Genomic DNA, 18,487 nt, shown 5'->3' with positions numbered 1-18,487 from the left:
GAGTTCCCCTGCTCTCCTGACTGTGTGTGAGTTCCCCTGCTCTCCTGACTCTGTGTGAGTTCCCCTGCTCTCCTGACTCTGTGTGAGTTCCCCTGCTCTCCTGACTCTGTGTGAGTTCCCCTGCTCTCCTGACTGTGTGTGAGTTCCCCTGCTCTCCTGACTGTGTGTGAGTTCCCCTGCTCTCCTGACTCTGTGTGAGTTCCCCTGCTCTCCTGACTCTGTGTGAGTTCCCCTGCTCTCCTGACTCTGTGTGAGTTTCCCCTGCTCTCCTGACTCTGTGTGAGTTCCCCTGCTCTCCTGACTCTGTGTGAGTTCCCCTGCTCTCCTGACTCTGTGTGAGTTCCCCTGCTCTCCTGACTCTGTGTGAGTTCCCCTGCTCTCCTGACTCTGTGTGAGTTCCCCTGCTCTCCTGACTCTGTGTGAGTTCCCCTGCTCTCCTGACTCTGTGTGAGTTCCCTTGCTCTCCTGACTCTGTGATGCTGTTTCAGTGCAAAACATTCACAATACATTATTAAAAACAAAGTGTCACACCTGTTTTGTCTCAACAGATTTCCTCTCTGCATGTTTTAACTTTGTGTGTTGCATGTTCTAATTGCCTCATCTCTTGTACTTGAATATACCTTTCAAACCATATAAAGCTGCTAACGCTTCCGGGCACCAAGGTGAGTGGATCCTGAGCCCTGTCAATCCTTTGTTTAGAAAGTGAGTCCTGTGGAAAGGGTTCCCCTTTGTTTCCTGTGGGATTGCTGTTTGTGCAATGTCATGTCATGTCTTGGCAATTGTATGTTAACAATGTGCAATAAGGAATTGCCTCTCTTCCAAACTCTAAGAACATTCAAATTGTTATAGAACATACATGAACAAACCACACAAGTTAAGTTGACTTAGTAACAAAGTCAAAACATAGATTGTGACATTTATTGTCCCTCATTTTCTCCCTTGTATACATTTCATAAAAAAGCCTTTAGCATGTGAGTTGATATATTTAAAGGTACATGTGAACAGGTCAGCGTGGACAGCATTAGTTACAGCACAGAGCGCTCTTTACGAGTGAGTGCAATTAGAGAGAGAAGGGCCGACAAGTTGATTGCACCACGTTAAAGATTTGCAATGCCATGGCTCAATATTAAGATGATTTTGCTAAAGGTGGATGCGGCCTGTGCTCTTAAGAGATTTCAGAATGACACTTTTCCTAGAGCAAGTTTGAAACAATAACTAATAGTGCAGATTCATTGAATTGTAAAGAATGATGTTACAATGTGCCGTACAGCCTCTGAATGTGGTGATAAAACAAGGTGTCAAACTAAAGTCACTTCAAAGATGTATTTATATAAATGTTTTCGAACACATTGCAACACAATGTGCTTTACATAAAGATAGACTATCTAGCCATAGTGCAATGCAAACATCCGGCTTAATATGATGTCAACAGGTGTTTGTACAATTAGTTTGTAAAGTGTTTAATTGTACAAAGAATCAATGCACAACATGTCAATCAAAACACACACACACACACACACACACACACATTAGTGACTTAGTCATAAGCCTGCTTTATATGAGTATTATTTGATAAGCAGGACACAGAGGGCAGCTCTGCTTACAGTCAGTGTGGAGATGGTTAAAGAACACTGCATTACAATTGCAATGTGTTTTATAGACATTTAGCAAGTGTCAGCTAATCTTGTTAAGGTATGATAGTTCCTAGGTGATGAAGAGCTTGTGTCCTCGTCCACAGATACCACTCGGCCGAAGAGGGACTACGAGGTGGACGGCAGAGACTACCACTTTGTGATGTCCAGAGAGCAGATGGAGAAGGACATCCAGGAGCACAAGTTCATCGAGGCGGGGCAGTACAACGATAATCTGTACGGGACCAGCGTCCAGTCTGTCAAATATGTGGCTGAAAGGGTGAGACTCAGTGTCTGTTAATATTAGCTGCACCATAAGAAGCAACATGTAAATATATCCAATTATTTCAGGGTAAGGCCAGTATACTGTACACTTCCTGGTTGTCACTCTGGCTACTCTGTGACATGTGGATCTATTTTACAAGATGCATTTTATGGCACTGTTTTACACCATATCAGATTTATTGAAATCCTTGCAGCTTTGAGGGTAAAACGTGATAATCTGAGTGATTTTAAGTGGTACATTTCTTATGACTCTGTTAGGGTAAACACTGCATTCTGGATGTATCTGGAAACGCCATCAAGCGACTACAAGTAGCACAACTCTATCCCATCGCCATCTTCATAAAACCTAAGTCTATTGATACATTAATGTGAGTATTCATCTTTTATTATTATGTTTTTCATGAAAGTTACTACAATCTTTTTCATAAAACTGAAAGACTAAATGGAATTTGCTAACACTTTTTTTATTAATTCACCTTAGTATCATGTATTTATACACGCTGAAATACTGAGCATTAATGCACTTTAACACAAAGATGTTCTTATACACTATCTGCTTTCAGATAGATATAGAATGTTATAAAGCATCCTTTCAAAGTGTGAATACTGCCTATAATTGCTAAATCAGGGGAAAGTCTGCATGTTTTCCAGTTGCTGTATGAGGTTCTTATCCACGGTCAGTGTGTCAGCAGGGGGTCAGAACAGAAGTAATGTCAGTGAGTGAGAGCCCAGATCATGGCTTCAGCTCTCAGTTAGAAACATAGACAGTATAGCAGTCTCACAACCAGATGAAGCAGTGACAATATAGATATAGCATATACTGAAAAGTAGATGAGTTCAGGTTGACTGAAATATGGTCTGCTGCCGCCCGTCCACAGCAGCACATGTAAAAGACAAATCATGTGTGGGATTTTCTTTGCCTGGCACAGGGACATGAACAAGAGACTGACAGAGGACCAGGCCAGGAAGACGTTTGACAGAGCTTTGAAGCTGGAGCAGGAGTTTGGTGAATTCTTCACAGGTAAATAAAAGCACATCACTCAGTGAAGCATCTATATTCAGCTTGTCCCTCACAGTGTATGAGGAGGCAAAACTGCTGACTCACAGGCTTTCCTTCAAACGTGAGAGTTGCATCAGGCAGAGGCCTGAAATATCAGGATCCTCTCACTTATCAGCTAAGATTAACTTCTACAATTATAAAGGGAACGACATTGTGTGATCAGTTGTCTTAGATTATTGCAATCATTTTGAATTTCAGCCTGGACAGACATGTATTGTATTAGTGGTATGATTGCATTTCTGAACTTAAAAAAAGGTGTCAGTGAGACAGGAATGTTTTTATTTGATGTGCCTGTTCTCCACAAGTTCCATCGTACATAAAGAGTTCCCTTTGCTTTGCAGCCCTGGTTCAAGGAGACACCTTAGAGGACATTTATAACCACTGCAAACAGGTCATAGAAGAACATTCAGGACCCTATATCTGGATCCCCTCAAAGGAGAAACTATAATAACTCCTCAGCCTGGAAGGGAGTCTGGACTGTTAGGATTTAGTAATAAGTTGTAACATATGATAACTTCATGGCGATGAATTGTCTTCATAAATTAGTATTGTGTATATGTTACATGTACTATTTTGTTTTTTTCACTCATTTTAGTTTATTGCTTCATTTTTCACTCAACTTGAATGCTCCTGAATGTATTCCACTAATAGTTTTGTCTTGAAATATGAACTGTTAACATATTTCTTGAGTTTTATTTAAACTAAAAGTAAGGAATAAATATGGTGATTTGTCCACATCAGCACTGTGTGGACATTCAGACAGGAAGTTGGAGCTGGCACACACAGTGCACATGTCAGGACTTGGACAATATAGAAACAAGTGTTCCCACTGCGACGCCCACCCCCCCTCCACACTGCAGCAACTAGCAGATAATAATCATATATAGTTTGATGTTTTGTCTCTGATTTGCATCGATGCATCCCCTGAAGACAGCTTGACTTTGTGTTTGTTTACATTGTTGTTTCTTCTTTGAATGACTGTATTTATTTCTCTGACATGACATTGAGTATGAGTGAGGAAAATGTTGTATTCACTGTAAGACTTTCATGTTTCTTTATTTAGAAGCCTACAATACTCACCATGCTGTTGCATTGACAATGATTAAAGGGAGGAAGCTACCTTTGGCGCCTGAGATCGAACACTATATGTTGCTACTTAAATTGGGCACAAAAGCACACAATTATTTATTGTTGAAAATATAACTTTGATTAAAAGGTAATTCAAAGAGCATACTTTTTATGTTGTGACTGTTTAGGATAAATGGAAATATCAGTTGATGCTTACAGTATTTTGAAGGCATGGAATGAAAAGGTTAAATAGTACCTACATTTAATATCCAAACACGTTTTTGTCTTTTGAAAACAAAAGCAGGATGATAACGAATAAGAAAGAAAATAAAGGACCAACACTTTTAGCATGAACTGAATCAAAGATGGCAGTACATTAAGTAGAGTTAAAACATACAGATGTTGATATTCTGAAGCAACACGATGAGCTCATTGAGGATTTGAGAAACTCAACAGGTGAGTTGTTCAACTTGTCTCTGAAGAGGAGCAGACAGCTTTAGAAGCTCCGTAACCCCCACAGTACAGCGCCCCGGATCCTATACTTTTCTATATAATATCTCCACTTCTGACAGAAGACTTGTGTTACGCAAACGGATGAAGCCTACATTATTATGAGTTTCAGAATATATTTGCATTATGATGACATTGGACTTTATCCCTGATCAATGAAAGGATCTAAATGTCCAGTAATGACAGGAGGAATTAGTACAGCTGTAGCAAGCTGTTCAAAATGGGCACCCGACTATCGTCTTAAGACAAGCATGAACTAATTGGGAACATTTCCTTTAATTGTTGTTGTAAAAATATAAACATTAAGCATAATAATGTTGGACACAGTTGTTCTAATCATGTGCCACATTGACCTGTCAGTGGACCCTAAGAGCCCCCCTCAAACAGAGAGCTGCTTCATATCTACCACCATCGCTGACCATACTCAAGTCATCTTACCTAGGAGGGCCTTCATAGCTGGATGAATCATAATGGAACAACCTTTTTAAGAGTTCAAACTAATATTGAAATACTCTGCAGAACACCTGACGGAAAACAAGGACTGCCCTGAATACATCTCAGATGTATTTCTGTTTGTTTTAGTTGTGGATAAGCCCTGATGTCCTGAGCAGACGATACACTCAACCCACTATATATCGTTTTATATACAGTTTACTCACCAGTGGCTTGCCTTGTTTGAAAGGGCATATTGTAGCCTAATATAGTACCTTGCTTTGTTCAATATACAAATAAATGTTGTACTTAAAGCACTTGGAATGACTAATGCATCTACCGGTGTGATATCCTCCTGTTCTGTTCAACTGCAACGTTGGTGAGATTCCCATGACAACAGTTTGTGAGTGATATTCTCTTTATTCTAATCTGTTTGATTTAGACAGCATGTTCAACCCAACCTGTTACCAAGTACATAGAGTAGTTACATTGAATGCAGGTATGTTTCTAGGTAATGGGACTTTTCAAAAGTGCACTTATTCATTGTTTTTGGTAAAGGAGATAGGCACTGTATGATAACAGTAATACATCTAAATGTTAAAGCAAATCTAATTCAAATCCACTGATTATGATGTGAGAGGGAAGAGTGACATGTGATGACACCAAACCTGTTAGTATGGACTGTTTCTGAAGTCCAATGATAAGCTCTCAAGTCATTCTTAGAAGTGTGAACTTTGAAGATAAAAATGCTGATTTATGTAAAAGAAGGATCCTTTTTCTCTTGTCCCTTTTCATGAATTGGGATGAGATTTGCAGCTGATGGAAGAACAAACCTGTTCAGCTTTGATATGAAGATCCACATCAATAGCCTTTTATTTTGTTTTTGCAATATGTTTCAAAATATCAGCAATCATTCTTTTGCAAATGCTCCATAATGTAATGGTCACCACTTGCCTTAACTGAGTAGGTTTACTTTATATCATATAAACGCTTAGTAATGTCATATTTATTTGGTAATAGAACATTTGATTGAATCCTCTTTCACAACCAAACTCAAACCAGATGTAAGGTGCCATGCCTGATAAAGTAACGTGAAGGAGGTATATTTTATACTTGATTTCATTAAAAAAAATTGCATTTATGTAGCAACAATTTAAATTGTTAATGCTGAGACACCTACATATTTAGATCTTTGTACTTGGCCAGCAAACAAAGATGGATGTTCAAACACTTGAAATGAAAAGGATGTCTGATTGATGCATGTTGCCAGTCCTCTGATTCTGAGCAACGTTCAACACAACTGCAGCGCTGAGGTTCTGTCTGTGTTGGAAGACTGATCAGAGTTCAGCAATTAATCCTGCAATCAGACTTATGTCTTCTTTCATTTCAAAAAACAAACAACCCAGGGCTGTCCAAACAATATCTTTGGTCAACACATTTAGCATATCCCCTTTCAGTGATTTCAGAAGTAAACCCAAATGCACCATTTATAATTAAAGTCTATGATTTAGCTATTGTTGACATGATTAGCGTCATACAATATCAGTTCAATCAAAAGTATTTTAACTACATGTTGAGCATGTCAGTGTTTTCTACCCAAGTCCACATGCATACATTGTTTCCAGATTCAGGGGCTGCATCTTTGGAAGGACGTTACCCATGAAGCTTTGTCCTTCAGTGTTGGGGACCTTAGGTGATCCTTATCAACTTATTGAGTCTTAGATACACAGTTTACTAGCAGGAAGTTTCCTGTAAACCACAAAGTGCTAATCGCACTGTGGGATGGAAACAAGTTTGGTGATATTCAGTTGGAGCGGTGGCTGAGTTCATGCATGGCTTCCATTGTACAGAATGCACCCCTCATGGCTTCTCCAGCGATGCCCTCAGCAGTAAGTGATGTCACAACATGACTGACGGAACGCTCCACTAAACTAAACTGCCCTGCTTCCAGCACTGACAATTACTTTGGGATTGTTCCCTGAATTCAGACACAATTTACATGGTTTTCAACCTGTTTTGTGTTATACCATTTTTTGTAGAATTATTTTCTGCAATATGGCATAATGCCCATTTTTGGTAAGAAATTATTACTTAAGCTTATCACCTCATGTGTAATTGGATAAAGGAAGGGGAGAATAATTGGCAAGGAAAAAAAAATCATAATGGTTTTGGTTGTGCTGTATCCAAGAGAACAATTATTCCAATCTCAAAATAAAATGTAATTTTGTCTTCAGAAAAGCACCCTTGTGTTTCTATTTGAGAATGCACCCAGTGCATATAAGTTTGGACCTTTATTTGCTGTATATGTATATTTGAAACTTTTTGCTTTTCTTCTTGTGTCATCAGAGGCTTCACATTACACTGCTCTGTATACCCTGCTGGAGGAGCTGCTTGCAGAAGGTTTCAATTTGAAAACGCATTTCATCATTTTGTATGTGACATTTGGTGACATTTGATGTTTTGCTCTGGTCATTTAAAAATAATATTTACACAAGAAATGTTTACACAAATGTCCATGTTTCCAGTTTTCATTCTTCCTGGAAAGTATACTGTCTGCACCTTAGGGGAGCTGCTCTAAATACATATTATCTTGTGGTTTTTAAATGATCTGCTTTTGTAAAGCATTGCTTGTAAACTATTAGGTTTTGTTCATCATCAAGATACCGTGCACTTAAAATAATACATGTATACGCCGTTTATCTAATGACATGTTTGACTGTAGGTGATGACTTGTTCAGTGGACTGATGGACGCGTGTCAGGACTCCCTTACAGGCTGTACATTACATCTTTTCAAAAGGAAATTAAATTACTGATACTTTTAAAATGGGCTGGTGTGTTGGTTATGAATTAGAATGTGTTTAGGTGAACATAAAGTCTATAAAGAAACCACATAATGCATTATCATCAGTGCCAAAGCAATCCCTACAGGGTGGCAAGACTACAAGCTTTACTTCCATAATTGAGAACCCGTTTTATGTGGAGTGGACCCAGGCACACCTCAACAAAGACACGCCTTTATGCTATCCCGGCTCCCAAATGGTGGAAGGAGCCTCCCACTGATATAAGGACAGTCTACACATCTTCCGTCGCAGACTGAAGAGTCACCTGATTTGCTTGTCCAAAAAAATAATATCATCACTTGAGAGTTCAACCTATGCAGCAGCACTTACAATTGTCTTGCATGTTTGAAGGGAATGTTTCAGCACTTTTCTAGTTGTTCTGAGTTTGAAGCTTTATGGTTTATTCCAATATCTCTCCGTTGTATTCAGATATAGAACTTGGCCCAGTGTTGGTTGAACGAGAATACAAACTCAAAAATCCTGAGCAGATGCTTTATTTTAAAACATGTGCAAATTAAAGTTTTACACATGTGAACTGAAGGAATGGACAAAAAAATAATAATTATGGAAAATAATTTAAAAGACTGGCTGTCTACATGATGTGGTCTGCCTCACACAGGGTGACTGGCTGTCTACATGATGTGGTCTGCCTCACACAGGGTGACTGGCTGTCTACATGATGTGGTCTGCCTCACACAGGGTGACTGGCTGTCTACATGATGTGGTCTGCCTCACACAGGGTGACTGGCTGTCTACATGATGTGGTCTGCCTCACACAGGGTGACTGGCTGTCTACATGATGTGGTCTGCCTCACACAGGGTGACTGGCTGTCTACATGATGTGGTCTGCCTCACACAGGGTGACTGGCTGTCTACATGATGTGGTCTGCCTCACACAGGGGGACTGGCTGTCTACATGATGTGGTCTGCCTCACACAGGGGGACTGGCTGTCTACATGATGTGGTCTGCCTCACAGGGTGACTGGCTGTCTACATGATGTGGTCTGCCTCACACAGGGGGACTGGCTGTCTACATGATGTGGTCCTGCCTCACACAGGGTGACTGGCTGTCTACATGATGTGGTCTGCCTCACACAGGGTGACTGGCTGTCTACATGATGTGGTCTGCCTCACACAGGGGGACTGGCTGTCTACATGATGTGGTCTGCCTCACACAGGGAGACTGGCTGTCTACATGATGTGGTCTGCCTCACACAGGGTGACTGGCTGTCTACATGATGTGGTCTGCCTCACACAGGGGGACTGGCTGTCTACATGATGTGGTCTGCCTCACACAGGGTGACTGGCTGTCTACATGATGTGGTCTGCCTCACACAGGGTCACTGGTTGTCTACATGATGTGGTCTGCCTCACACAGGGTGACTGGCTGTCTACATGATGTGGTCTGCCTCACACAGGGTGACTGGCTGTCTACATGATGTGGTCTGCCTCACACAGGGTGACTGGCTGTCTACATGATGTGGTCTGCCTCACACAGGGTGACTGGCTGTCTACATGATGTGGTCTGCCTCACACAGGGTCACTGGTTGTCTACATGATGTGGTCTGCCTCATACCGGGGGACTGGCTGTCTACATGATGTGGTCTGCCTCACACAGGGTGACTGGCTGTCTACATGATGTGGTCTGCCTCACAGGGTGACTGGCTGTCTACATGATGTGGTCTGCCTCACACAGGGTGACTGGCTGTCTACATGATGTGGTCTGCCTCACACAGGGAGACTGGCTGTCTACATGATGTGGTCTGCCTCACACAGGGTGACTGGCTGTCTACCTGATGTGGTCTGCCTCACACAGGGTGACTGGCTGTCTACATGATGTGGTCTGCCTCACACAGGGTGACTGGCTGTCTACATGATGTGGTCTGCCTCACACAGGGTGACTGGCTGTCTACATGATGTGGTCTGCCTCACCAACCCAGTCTCACGGCATTTCGTGTTCACCAACACGATTTGCCCCTTTTTTTCGTGTTGCACAGCACGATTTTAAAAGCAATGTATTTCTACTGCCTGCAGCACGTCTTTTTCTCCGGTCGGGTCGAGGAAGACCGGAAGCTGTGTGGTTCATAAAAACATGTTCTTACTCAATATCAAGCCACAATTATTGCTTTTATTTGAAATCGTATAATTTCTGACTTTTGTTGCCGTCTGTGAGGAAAATAAATGGCTCAGAGCCTCAGGATACTGAAATCTGTATTTTTAAATATTTTTTTCCTTCTAATTCGTTATTCTTTTCAAAATAACACACTGTTATTTACTCACCAATAACACACAATTATCCTTGCTTTTATTTATTGGTTTAATTCCATAATCTCGGGCTTTTTTGGCATCCGTCAGGAACTGAATTTCAAAATAAAAATAACCGGAAACAGACGTAGGCTTATAAGGGACATTTCGAGCATCATTGCGATTGTCAACATTTCTGAATTTAGGATGGCCGAAGACACTACACTACCCATAATCCCCAGCTATCGTTTAGGACTACAGTCCCCGTAAGGTTACGCAGAGCGTCAAACAGCTGTGTGAAATGGAACGAAACCACGGCAGACTATCCAAAACTGGAATCGAACGCCCCCCCAGAACTACACATGCTGGCTATTGTGTTTCGCTAAATGTTCTATGGGACGTCTCTACTGAACGTTTTCGTTTTTCCCACAATTAGAAGTTGCCAGTATTAAACACATTGGTGTTATCAAATGTAAAACATATAATTAATAAATGGGTGAAAATCGCTTGTGTCCATAATGCGCAGCATTAATACCCACATGACAGCTCATTGTTACTTTGTAATTCTACTCCACTACAATTCAGAGGTTAACCTGGTATTTTTACTCCACTGCATTTATTTGAGTTACTTTGCAGATTCTGATTAATTATGTGAAATATAAACAACCCTTAAATCAGACTTTAGTAACACCTGAGTAAAATTCAGGTAAGGTGATTGTCAAGTGCCAACAATCAGGAGAGATATTTGATAGTTGGTGCTTGAGAAGACTAAACATTTATCTGCAGATCTCTATAAAGTATATTCATTACTCGTTATTCTCTACTAATAGTTACTTAAAGACTGTATATTATGGCTATTTTGCACATCCCTTTCAAGTTTTTCAAAGGTTTATTGACATATCATATACACAACTACGGTGTAGTTATGCAATGAATGAAACACTTGGGTCACAGGTTCCTCAACAGTGCATTACAAGACATCTATCAATATGTGTGTACCTCCACCATTAAACTGTCATATTCTGCACATTTATTATTCTATCTACATAAGAGTATAATTCATATGTATAATATCAGTTAAAATAAGTGCTTCAACATAGTTAACATTGCAGGAAAGCAATATATTAGACGTTAAGTACTTTGTCAGGCTTAATATTTATCTGTAGATAGATACCCCCAAAGTGTTTTTCCTATTTAAAAGAAGACCTTAATCTGTTATTTAATGTTTAAATAAAGGTTAATTCGTTTTTCTGTTTTGCACCTCCTCCTATTAATATCTTTGTACATTCTGCACTAAACTGTTTTATTGTAGAGATCACTTATAGTATCTTCTTGATTTTTTATATTCTATATTTCTATATTTATACTTTCCCCCTATGAAAGTATGTACTCTTAATATTTTTTTAATCAAATAAAACACAATAATTCAATAACGTGCTTTAACCACTAGGCGGTGCACACAAGGTACACACAGCCATAATAACTTTGTATTATTAGTGTAGGACACTTTTGTTTTCGTACAACATCTGAAAATGTGTAGTTTTATGCATGCTTTCACATAATTTTACAGCATATTGCTATAATATTTCAGACTCAGTATTTGTATTGTGTGAAGAGAAATTGAAGATGTTGTTTAATTGTTGAATATATTTATGATCCACGTCAAGTATTCAGTTTCGGCGGCATTTTCTCAGTTTTTCCAAAGGTCTTCTCATCAGGGCTCTATAAATAAAGAACTACGGCAGATCTGTAATATACAATGCAGCCGAACCGTGTATTACAATGCCGTTATGTGATGACTTTCAAAGAGAAAAGCAAGAGCACTCGGAATTAAGTATTCTTTAATTCTTTTAAAATGTTTTCCGGATTTCATATCATATAAACACCAAATCCCAGCATGCATTGCGGCAAAAACATCCAATAAGCGAGCTTAAAACCATAGCTGAGGATCTTGGGTAATCGCTCGAAATGCCTACGTCTGTTTCCGGTTATTTTTATTTTGAAATTCAGTTCCTGACGGACGCCAAAAAAGCCCGAGATTATGGAATTAAACCAATAAATAAAAGCAAGGATAATTGTGTGTTATTGGTGAGTAAATAACAGTGTGTTATTTTGAAAAGAATAACAAATTAGAAGGACATTTTTTTTTTCAAATACAGATTTCAGTATCCTGAGGCTCTGAGCCCCATTTATTTTCCTCACAGACGGCAACAAAAGTCCGAAATTATACGGTTTCAAATAAAAGCAATAATTGTGGCTTGATATTGAGTAAGAACATGTTTTTATGAACCACACAGCTTCCGGTCTTCCTCGACCCGACCGGAGAAAAAGACGTGCTGCAGGCAGTAGAAATACATTGCTTTTAAAATCGTGCTGTGCAACACGAAAAAAAGGGGCAAATCGTGTTGGTGAACACGAATCAATAGATTAAAAATCGTGTTGGTGAACACGAAATGCTGTGAGACTGGGTTGTGTAGTTGGGAGTGGTGTTCGATGCAGGCGCGTTACGCGCCACCCTGTCAGGGAGCAGAAGTGTGTCCCTTCTCCGGGCGGTTCACAGGCTGCGACAGGGGGCGACAGTGACAGCTTTAACAGTCATGCAGACTTTGAGTCTCATGACGGCTGCTCACATTGTGGTCCCGCAGGGGTTAATGCGCCGCCTGCAGAGGTGGTTCTCCAGCCTGCGTTTGGATCCCAAGAGGCACAAACAGCGGCTGGTGACCATCCCCCCCCTCAGTGGAGGGCAACCTCCGGTTCTGGGGTCTCCCGGGCGCCTCCGGAGGTGGTCTCCACTGGGACGGGTAACCTCCTACATCACAGTGTTCACGGGAACAGGATGGGGAGGGACCTGCCTGAAGACGGCTATAGGTGGGCGCTGGTCTCTAACGGAAACACGACACAGCAACCTCCTAGAGCTACGGGCGGTAGTGTTAGTCCTCCAGCATTTCATGCCCCTAATTGTCAGGAGCGACAACAGCACCACAGTGGCTTATATCAACAGGCAGGGCGGAGTCCGCTCTGCCGCCTTGTTGGCCACAGCGGAGAGGCTGTGGTTGTGGGCATCAGAGGTGGTGTTAGCCCTGAGAGCCCTCCATATCCCAGGACAGGGGAGCCGACCTCATGTCGAGGGGCGGCCCCCTGCCAGGCGAGTGGGTGCTTCACCCAGAGGTGGTGAAGCAGATCTGGGCCCAGTTTGGGAGAGCGGAAATGGATCTGTTCGCCAGCCGGCGCAACGGCCACTGTGCCCTGTGGTTCTCCATGGCCCTGAGCGACGACCCGCCTTTGGGGGTGGACCCGTTTGCACACGAGCCATGGCCAAGGAAGCTTTTCTACGCCTTTCCACCGTTGCGTCTCATTCTCCCTCTCCTGGGGAGAGTGAGGGCAAGAACGTTTGGCAGTCATCCTGGTAGCACCGGATCACGTCGGGGCTCCGTGGTACTCAGAAATGACGCAGATGAAGGTGGGCCAGCCCTGGGCGATTCCCCAGTTCTGGGGGGCGATGTCTCAAGAGGCAGGTGCAATCGGGGCATCCTCTCCAGGCTTGGCTCCTGAGAGGGACAGGCTGAGACAGGGTGGATTGTCTGATAGCGTTATTCAGTCTATCCAGGCAGCTAGAGCGGGATCCACCACAGCCTGTTACAGGCCAAAGTGGCTGGAATTCCAGCGATGGTGTGAGGAGCGGAAAATAGAGCCCCTATCTTGTGAGTTAGGCTCTATTTTGTCCTTCTTACAGTTATTGGTGGACAGAGGACTTGCTCATTCTACTATAAAAGTGTATGCAGCAGCCATCTCGTCCTGTCATGAGGGATTCAACGGCAGGTCAGCCTTTTCTCATCCACTGATGTTGCGGTTTTTACAGGGGGTCAGGAGGCTGCGCCCAGTAGTGCGCGCCTCCACTCCGCAGTGGGACCTGCCGCTGGTGCTCGAGGCTTTGGTCACAGAACCATTTGAGCCTCTGGAGCTCTCCTCCCTGAAAGCACTGTCGTGGAAGACAGCGTTGCTACTTGCCTTAACGTCAGCCAAAAGAGTGTCCGAGTTAACCGCTCTGTCGGTGCACCCGAGCTGTTTACTGATTCGGGGTGACCGGAGCGGCGCGACACTCAGACCGAACCCTTCCTTTGTGCCCAAGAACCTAAGGAGTGCGTTCATGTTGAGGGTTATTCAGTTGGGAGGATTTAGTCTTCCACCCCATGGTGGGGCCAGGGAAGCTAAATTACACCTCCTCTGCCCGGTGCGCGCGTGAGCATGTTATGTAGAGCGCACAGCTACCCTGAGACGCACTGAACAGCTGTTTGTGTGCTTCGGGGGCGGGGTGACTGGAAAAGCTCTGTCCAAGAAACGCCTGGCAGGCTGGCTTTGCGAATGCATTGCACACGCCTACGAGCAGGCAGGGAGAGCCTGTCCCACGGGGGCTGTCTGGCTCTTTCTCAACGTCTGTGCTTGCTGGGGCAACACAGGACTGGTGAGGAGGGGGGGGGGGGGGGGGGGTGTTGGTCAGTGGGCATCTGACCCTCTCCCCGGGCGTAAAATGCCCTTACGTTTCTCCGGACCCCTGGAGGGTCGCGGGGGACGTGGGGTGCTCTGGGCCCTTTTCAGGGCTGGAGGGCTCCCCTCGCCTGCCTGGGGGCAGGAGGGGGGAGCCCTCCATACTATAGTCCCTACACACTCTGCACAGGGTCAGTGTTTGAGTGTGGGACATAGGGGGCACTTGCATTCTCCCTGTGCTCTTTAGGGACTCAGGAGGGAGAGTGCATAGTGAACCCATACAGGGCTGGGGTTTTTTCCCTGTCTGCCTATAAGCGGACGCAGGGGAGCCCTCAGCACTGTTTTTTTCGAGCACACTTTTTTTCGCCAGGCAAGCGCGTCAGGGTGTGCTCTATCGGCCGCAGCCCAGACTTCTCCACGGTTACAACCGAGGGGGATGTGAGTGAGGCGCAGTGGCTGCTAAAGCCGGTCAGGGACAGTGAGGTGGAACGGTGTGCTGGACGACAGTGCGTGCATACATCGGGGCTCCGCCCACTGTACCCATAGAATCTGCCGGGGGTCCTGCCAACCCTATGTCCTGTGCCGTTGGAGGCCCCGCCGACTACTGTTCTGCCGGGGGTCCTGCCAACCCAATGTCCTGTGCCGTTAGGGGTCCAGCCGACACCTGTTTCGTCGGGGGTCCTGCCAACTCCATGTCCTGTGTCGTTGGGGGTTCCGCTGAGGGTCCTGCCAACTCCACGTCCAGTGTCGTTGGGGGTTCCACCGGATTTCCCGCCAACACCTGATCCTGTCCTGTTGGGGTTTCTGCCGACACCTGATCCGCCGGATTTCCTGCCAACACCAGATCCTGTCCTGTTGCGGGTCCCGCCGACACGTGCTATGCCGAGGGTCCTGCCGACACCAGCCCTTGCTCCGTCGGGGGTCCCACTGACGCCGGCCCATGTTCCGTCCAGGGTCCCGTCTCCGCCTGAGACCTCCTCCTGAAACTCTGCCTTTCCCCCGGGCCGTCCGCCCGAGACTCCTTCTATGGACTCTGCCTTGCCCCTGGGCCGTCCGCCCGAGACCCCCTCCATGGACTCTGCCTTCCCCCGGGCCGTCCACCCGAGATCCCCTCCATGGACTCTGCCTTGCCCCCGGGCCGTCCGCCCGAGACCCCCACCATGGACTCTGCCTTGCTCCCGGGCCGTTCGCCCGAGAGCCCCTCAATGAACTGTGCCTTTCCTGGGACACGTTCGATTCCTGTTTTGGTTAGTGTGCCGTCGATGGGATTCATTCCATTTCAAAGTGCTGTTTGACGCTCCAAACTTCGCGCACTGCCACTCCAACATCCAATCACAGAGCTTGAGTACTAATCACGGGGTTTGTCAAGCAAAGCACATGGTGTAGTCCCAAACGATAGCTGAGGATTCTGGGTAGTGTAGTGTCTTCTGCCATCCTAAACTCCGAAAAAATATTTGTTTGCTTCTCTCTCTCCACACCTATCCACTTAAACCCAGATTTCCCCCCGGTTTGGTGGACCATGCCTACTCTCCATGGGCTGATGTGGGTATAGTAACTGTGGGATATTTAGTGTCAGAGGGCAGTGTGATGTCTTTTGATCAGCTGAGAGAAAAGTACAACCTTTCTCAGAGTAATTTCTTTAGATACTTGCAAATACCCAGTTTTATCTCCTCCGCTACTAAGTTGCATCCCAATGGGTTTTCTCTTTTGGCTGTGGAGAAGGTTATTCAAAACCCTGGTACCAGAAAACGTATCACCAGGTTTTATAGGGCCCTGTCTATTCCAAACAATCAATGCTTGGTTTGTACCAGGTCTCTCTGCGAAACTGATTTTGGAGAGGCTATCCTGGATGATGAGTGGGACAGTGTCTGGTCAAGTTGTATAGGTTGCTTATCTAACAAAGCTAGGGAGATGCAATTGGACTGCATGCTTTGTAAAGTTTGTAAAGACTACATTCTGGAGGAAGTAAAACATGCTAATTATCTAGCTATTCAGGCAGATGAGACAACTGACATTTGCACCCATGGCAGTTAGTGCTTGTGCTACGGTACATCGACCTGCATAACAACGTCAAAGAGCATTTTTTTTTTGTTCATCCCTCTTCAGAGTGTGAATGCTGACCCAGTTGCCAGCGCGCTGAGGGAAAGGCTGGGCACTATCCTCCCCGATGGACAACAGGGCAAACGAATCGCCCATGCCTATGACGGTGCAGCGGTGATGAGGGGAGCTAAAGGTGAAGTTCAGCGGAAAGTAAAGGATGTGTACATAAGTGTGCATTACATCCACTGCTATGCGCATGTTGAACCTCATCATGCAGCAGGCAACATCACACATCCCCAAGATAAGAACATTTTTGTTCAGACCTTGGTGGATTTGCTGCATTTTTCTCCAGGTACTTTAAGCGAACTGCGATCCTGGATCAAGTGGTGGTACACAGACTTCCTGGCACTTCCACAACAAGATGGAACTTCCACAGTCTGCTGTTAACACTGTGTATGAGCACAAGGATGTCCTCCTAAGGTGTTTACAGACCATCAGAGACTCAGGTGACTTTGATCCTCTAACAGTGAGAGAAGCTGGGAGCTTTGTGAGAATGCTGGATTTGTCTTTTACTGACATTGTTCCACAAGATCATGCCGTGTGTAGACATGCTGTTTAACCAACTGCAGAAGAGGAACATTGATTCTCTCTACATCATCCAGAGGTTCACCAGCAGCATACAAACAATCAGGTAAATCATTATTTACAATGGCTGAGACATGCTTAATATAGGAAATCTGTGAAACCTAAATGTGAATTAGCTGAACTTGCTAAGAACTCATACATACTTGTTTCAATATCTTAAACAGGCGAACTGGAAATGTATATTGTACACGATTTATAAGGTGTATCTCTGAATACTATTTCAAATAGTTAAACCTATTCGTCAATTCTTGCCACAATGAGTACATGGTTACTTGGATCAGGGACTCCATTCCTTCTGGTGAAATCAGTGGATCTGTGCAGCAGCCGCCCACAAAGAACGGAGGACACTTGGACATGAAGAGCAACAGCGGTTGGCTAGAGAGGTAAGCAGTAATAGTAATGTATTCCATGACCAAAAGCTCCTTTCATAATATAGGTAATTTCATATCACAATAATGATACATTTCACAATAAAGCCCATTTTCTGTTAGGTAAAAATATTGACATGGAAAGGCCTATTATTTATTATTTATGTATGTGTAGCCTGTTATTGTCTAATTATACCACACTGTGAATGACTTAAAAGTAAATATATGTGCATTGTTTGCCAACTGGTGTACTAACAGCATAAATCAAATATGCTCAAATAGCACAATTGCTGCTAGTATGACAGTAATACAAAACTCTGCCCCATAAATATCCCAATAATACATCCATGACACCCACTTTTATTTGATTTGACATACTTTATGATTATGTCATATATATATATATATACAGCACTAACTTTGTTTTAAATTAAAATCTGCAAAATGTTGTGACCATCTATTATTTTCTTAATTTAAGGTAGTCATCTGATCTGCTCTTATTGGTTAACCTATTATTGATCAATAAGCAAGCTGCTTAGAGGCACGCTGACAAAATGTATAACATTTAGTAGGATATATCCAGGGCTGCACATAACTGGTGCGCAGGTGCGCACCTCCGCCAAAAAAAGAGCACCGGGTCATTTGAAACAAAGCGCATTTGCGTACCAACATTGAGAGAGGGAGAGGGAGAGGGAGAGAGAGAAGGGAGAAGAGAAAAGAGAAAATAGAGGAGAGAGGAGAGATGAGAGAGAGAGAAGAGAGAGAGAGAGAAATATATTTGCGAGTTGCATACATGTATGAACCATGATATGAACTCAGGGTCGGCCCGTAGCACTGGCTAGATGTTCGCCTAGGGCGCCAGATCTGTGGAGGCGCTG

General features: G+C 43.8%; 1 protein-coding gene across 1 annotated transcript in view; it reads left to right on the top strand.

The window, feature by feature from the left end:
- dlg2 (discs, large homolog 2 (Drosophila)) overlaps window positions 1–7,496 on the top strand; it is a 125,276-nt gene extending 117,780 nt beyond the window's left edge. The window contains 4 exon segments of the mRNA XM_034232935.1: window positions 1,739–1,911; window positions 2,175–2,284; window positions 2,846–2,937; window positions 3,318–7,496. Coding sequence (XP_034088826.1) covers window positions 1,739–1,911; window positions 2,175–2,284; window positions 2,846–2,937; window positions 3,318–3,424 — 482 coding nt within the window. The 3' untranslated portion in view covers window positions 3,425–7,496.
- The last annotated feature ends 10,991 nt before the right edge of the window (window positions 7,497–18,487 follow it).

Source organism: Gymnodraco acuticeps, unplaced genomic scaffold (genome assembly GCF_902827175.1).
Source record: "Gymnodraco acuticeps unplaced genomic scaffold, fGymAcu1.1, whole genome shotgun sequence".
Lineage (NCBI taxonomy): Eukaryota > Metazoa > Chordata > Actinopteri > Perciformes > Bathydraconidae > Gymnodraco > Gymnodraco acuticeps.
This window is presented reverse-complemented; position numbering and strand designations above follow the sequence as displayed.